Below are 5,704 nucleotides of genomic sequence, written 5' to 3' on the forward strand. Positions count from 1 at the left end.
TGTGCTAGGGCTGAGCCACAGCATAATCACCTGTTTACAAAAAACAGAAATCTATTGGATAAAGGTATGTGTTAGGGCTGAACCACACCTAACAAAAGACAGGATTTAAAGCTCAGAATCTCAAGGTTTACAATGGGATCGAATATCCTGCAATATTGCTCCGAAGGAACACTAGCTACAACAGATCTTTTCATACGGGACTAGAGATGCCTGAACAGAAACTCAGGTAGTCTCCCTCCTGTAAGGCAGATGCTTGTGAAACAGATCTTAGTGTGGAATAAGCAGGGAAAATCCAAGGTTTTGTACCAAAAGATGCTGAAGTTTGGTCCATTATTTTCATGACAGGAAGCATGGCCACACACAGGCAGACATGGGGCTAGAAAGTAGCTGAGAGTTCTACATCTGGATCCACAGTCAACAGGAAGAGACAGCCTTTAGGTCTGGCTTGAGCTTCAGAAAACTCAAAGCCAGTGCTCTAGTAACACAATTCCTCCAACAAGGCCACAAATACTCCAACAGTGAAAGAGTAGACAGAAAAAGGAAAGCAAAAGAAAAGCATTGACTGCCATGATGATTGATGTTAGTAGATCAAGATTTCAGAGAAAGCCAGAGGCCCCATTCAGATTTTACAATTGGTGGCTGCAGATCTAAGTTGACAGGTCCCCGAGGGAGTTCTCCTCAAGTTCTGTGAGCTAAACAATTACTTGGAATGCAGAATGGCACCAGTACCACCTCTTCCAACCTGCAGCTCCTGCTTGACGGAGGGAAGCTATTGGTCAGAACCAACCTTATACCTGCTGAAATTATTTAATATGTATTATTATCAATGTGTGTGTGTGTGTGTGTATGTGTGTGTGTGTGTGTGTGTGAACATGCACCACATCAGAGCACAAGTACAGGGCAGAGGATAATGAAAGACCCCAGCCTCACACTAAGTTAAACATAGCTAATGCCATTTTGTGAGACACCACTGTTTTGTAAAACTCTGAAGGCCAGATGAGAAACTGGAAAATTACTGAGAAATCCTAGCTGTGTCACCCACTTGGGATATCTGTGGTCAGGCTGCCCCAGTCATACTAAAAACAGTTTGTGTTAATCACTCTCATAGATATCTGTGAGACTGGTTCAGCTAAGATAGGGAAAAACAAAATAACAGGTGGGGGGCCACGTCAAGGGGTCATCCTACCCCCCTTGACCACCCAGTTCCTGAAATCTTGGTGCCCCTGCCAAACTTTGACGCAAATTGTGGTCTCGTGTAAACGTACCAATCAGCCCCCTGTAACCATGCCCTCTCGTTTCTGTACCAGTGCTCTGCTCTAAAACCCTATAAAAACCCCAGTTTTTCCCCAAGCAGGCGCGCAAGGTCCTCCTGAGTGACCTTGCTGCCCGAGTACTCGTGAATCAAAATAAAAGCCTCTTGCTGTTTGCATCCGAATGGACTCGTTGTTCTTTGGGAGGGGGTCTCTCTGACGGAAGATACCCTCCGGGGATCTTTCAATAATTTTGAGCAGTTGGTTCTCTCCTTCCTCCTTTATATGGTTTAGGACTCAAACTCAGGTTGCCAGACTTGTTCCTGCCGACTGAGCACTCTCACCAACGTCTTCTCCTGACTTGACACTTTGCAGCTCACAGCAGCTCGGGTGGGCGGAATAAAGCCTGTACTGGTTTTAAAGGGAACAACAAAAGTAAACAAGGAAGAAAACCTCCCCATGCGGCATGTGTTTTCATTGTCTGTTTGAAATACATGTTCAGGTTCAGTCTCTGATTGTGCTCACGGAGATACGGTTGTTAGTTCATAACCGCATCAGTCGATGTCAAGCATTTGGAAAAGCATGCTGGGTGTCCTTTCAGTTTTCTTCATATTTTATTCCTCTAATGACAGATGTCACTTTTATTCATTCCCTTCCTTATGCATATTTGATTGTGTTCAGCAAAATGTAAGAATATTCTATATTTTATATGTTTACAATTGGAATATTAATTATTTTTGGAAGTTACACAAAATCTATACCTTAAATTGACTATTGCAGTTTAGAGATTAGCAATCTTTTAGACTGCACAATATCTGATGAGTGAAAAGGCCTATAAGTCAGCTGTTTGAGATTCAACTATGCAACCTTATATCTTGGATCTAATCAAAGCCAAGTCTCCAGATTTTATTCTTCCAAGGGTGTTCCGCACACCTTTTTATTGCGTCAGACAAAATGAAACAAAGGGTGATTTTTAGTTCTCCTTCTCTTTCCCCACAATCTAGTTCTAAAATAGAATGAAGTTAAGGTAGCAAAGCATGTTAGATGCTCAGAGTGGAACTGCATCACTTCTGACATGCTGTGCAGCCATAGGTTCTCCACCGTCCTGCACCTCACACGCATGTGTCACCAGTACTTTATTAAGAAGGTAGTAAAATCATGTATCTTACATGCCTTATTCTCAGAATTATTAGCAAATGTGAGGGTTTGTTCTCATTAACATTGGTTCCAAAGAAAACTGGTCTTTCATAGATCAATAGAGGGAATAGAAGATAAGAACCTGGCTGGAGGTGTTCAAATAAATTTCAGAACTCAAAATTCAAGATGAAACTGCACAGATGGTAGAAAACCCGTGTTTCATGGGAATAGCAGGGTACCAGCAGAGTAAGTCCTAAGCAAAACAAACAACATCATAAAATCTCTCTCTTAATCTCTCTTTCCCTCTCTTTTCTCTCTCTACTCTCATTCTCTGACTTTCTCTTAATCTCTCTCTTTCCCCCTTTCTTCCACCAGTTTGTTATATAAAATCCAAATGACAAAAAGGAAAATCCCTTTGCTTGTATCTCTCACTCTCTGTCTTAATGGATGTGTTAATGGATTTTCCCACATGTCTAATGCCGAATACATTAATGAAAATTACAACAGACATCTTCTGCTAGCCTAAAATACAGCCAGTTAATCCTAGAAAGCAACATCTAGAATTTTCCCATTTAGGGCACGTTGCTAACATTTAGGAGAGAATATTAACACCTCCTGATTGTTGAATCCCTGTTGTAAAATGAAAAGTGACAGCTCGGCTTAGTATCTACATTTGCTTGTACTCAGCTGAAAGTCAAATAAAAAAATGTGCTTCCTGCATGTAAAAGTGCTCATTGACATGTAAATCACAGTAAACATCTGCAGAATCAAATGGAAAAACAGCAGTAAAAATAAGATTGTGTCTGCTCTGTCCACTAATTTGTCTTCCCATAGCATGAGTAAAGCTAAAGTCAGATACAATTAAATGGACGGAAGCTCTAACAGTGACTTTTGAACTACTTGAATTAACAAAATCAATCCTCATAAATTAAGCTATCAGTGACCCTAGGTACAATTATATTCCATCATCCAAAATGCCGTTGAATGAGCAGTGGAGGTTGGGCTAATTCTGCAGGCTAAGCGCCACTGCCTGGCCCTTCCGCATGGCTGTGTAAAACTCCATCTGGCACATGAGACAGCACATTATGGAACATGGTTTCTTCTCTGTTCTTCAATTTAGGCTGACATCTGGTGGTCCAGGGGAGCGGACGAGTAATGCTTCGTGTGTAAGCTGAAACAAGAGTGCTGCATTTCTCAGGTTTTCCTTTGTCTATCTGAAGTGCTTGAAATTGCCACCAAACCAGTTAATTACATGGGAATTCATGATGAATGGCAATTTAAATAGCAGAATAATAGGGGTGAAGAAAGTGACCTTCACGTGACAAATTATATACATGTAAGTACAATGAACTCTGTGTTGACTAGAAAACATCAATAGAAAGCCTCCATATATGGACCAATTAGACCCACGCCAAAAGGAGACTATTTAATGGCACCACACTGGGGATCAGAATGGGGAATTGGTAGACACACAATTTCTTTCTTTTCTTCTCCTTGACTGGTTATTTCGAGAGGGAGAATGAAGGGAATAAAGGTAGGGGTGGTAAGACGTACTGTGCAACCATAAAAATTGGTTTAAACAGGCATAAGAAATGCTGCGGAGCATTTATATTGTTTTCCCCTTTGGGAAGAAGGGGACACTACCATTTAGCTGCAGTCCAGATGGCAAAGCACAATAGAGGAACAAACCAACAGCCCAGTGCCTGTAATAGTAAGAAAAAAAAAACCTCCAAATATCTCCAATTAATTTCCTATGGTGTGTTCCACTAATCATCAAATCATGGAAGAAGAGAGCAATCCCTTGTCAGGCTCATGATTGTGGAGCGGCTTGTACAATTTACCAGGGCAGTAAATGAAAGCACGCCCCTCCAGATTTGACAGCCCCAGTGTGTGTGTGCCACACGGTAGTGTTCTGATGATGAACGATGTTAAAGTGATATCTGTGCATTTGGATTGTTTTTTTTTTTTTTCATATCATTTGCAGTGATTGTAAATAGTGCAGGAAATAAAGGCACCATGTGGGCTTTTTTGCTGTGTGACTGTAATCATGCACTATTTTAGATGCACAGATTAGGAGCGAAGCTCTTTGTTATGAAAACCAATCATAAAATACAACAAAAGGAACAAGTGAGTGATAAAAGGTTTTAACTGAGCCAGGAAAGTACATGCTGAAGACTTGCTTTGGCCTCTACTTCCACTTAACCTTGTGACTCTGAAGAGGCTGTTGTAAAAGGATGCCAATTACTGGGTGCTTTTGATGCCTTGCCAGGTCCTGCAGGAGGCAGGCTTGAACATAGGATGTTTGGTCTCACAAAGGTCACTGGTAGAAAGTTCAGAGCAAATTGCTTTCAATTGCAACGAACACATCTAGGCTGATGTGAGCCCATGACAGGAATTGAATTGCCCCCACCCTTTGCTGCCTTGAAGGTTTAGTTTTAATTAGAAGATAGAATGTTTTACAAAACAGAGTTGATTTTCTATGGATACACATCAATTTTAAAGGAAAAGAATGGATATGAGTCTTGTGCTGTAGGTTGGCTTTGGAATGCCCTGCATGGGCCATGTGTTGAAAGTCTGTTCCAGAACATGCAGTGCTATTGGGAGGTGATGGAGCTTCAAGAGTTGCAGGCTAGTGAAGGAAGTTAAATCATGGCAGCATGTATGTCCTTCACAAGGCTCTAGGACCCTGGGTCTCTTGCTCCCACTTTGCTCCCAGTTACCATTAGTCAGTTCTCGGGGGAAGCAGCAGGCACAAGGCCATCTGGGTCTCCTGGGACATGATGGTAGAGCACCTGTTGTAATGGTCCAGGCAGGAAGCCTCGCCTTTGATGCACTCAAGGATGTAACTGCCAAATGAGTTCACCATGCCCATGACCTTGGAGAAGACGTCCATGTTGGAGTGCGTCTGTCCTAGCACTTTGCACATGTAGAGGGAGTAGCTCTGTTTGTGCTTCTGGTCATCTTTCTTCTGAGCCTTGCTCATAGCCTTCTGGGAGCCCTGCTTGGGATCCAGGGTAGATTTGGCCTGCTCAGGCATGATTGAAAATAAACAGACAAACAGGCTAATGAGTGAAAAAAAAAAAAAGTATTTTTATAAATAGGATTTCCATTATTTCTACTCTACTGGTTTAGGTTTCAAAAAATGGCATTGTGCTTAGCATAACTGAAATCATTTCCCTGGAAACACAATATTATAGGCAAGAAATACTATCATCTTTTTAAATTTCTTTTTGTTTTGGTTAGTTTTGTTTTATGTCTACGGGTGTTTTGGCTGCTTATATGTGTCTGTACCATGTACATGCAGTGTCCATAGAGGG

At 41.6% G+C, this 5,704-nt stretch overlaps 1 protein-coding gene across 1 annotated transcript; it reads right to left on the reverse strand.

The window, feature by feature from the left end:
• Nucleotides 1–5,109: 5,109 nt before the first annotated feature.
• LOC129680985 (histone H2B type 1-J-like) lies at nucleotides 5,110–5,424 on the reverse strand. Its single transcript, XM_055612882.1, has one exon. The coding sequence runs from the start codon at nucleotides 5,422–5,424 to the stop codon at nucleotides 5,110–5,112; it is 315 nt and encodes a 104-aa protein (XP_055468857.1).
• Nucleotides 5,425–5,704: the final 280 nt, after the last annotated feature.

This window comes from Psammomys obesus, unplaced genomic scaffold, assembly GCF_907164565.1.
Source record: "Psammomys obesus unplaced genomic scaffold, mPsaObe1.curated_primary_1811, whole genome shotgun sequence".
In the NCBI taxonomy this organism is placed as follows: domain Eukaryota; kingdom Metazoa; phylum Chordata; class Mammalia; order Rodentia; family Muridae; genus Psammomys; species Psammomys obesus.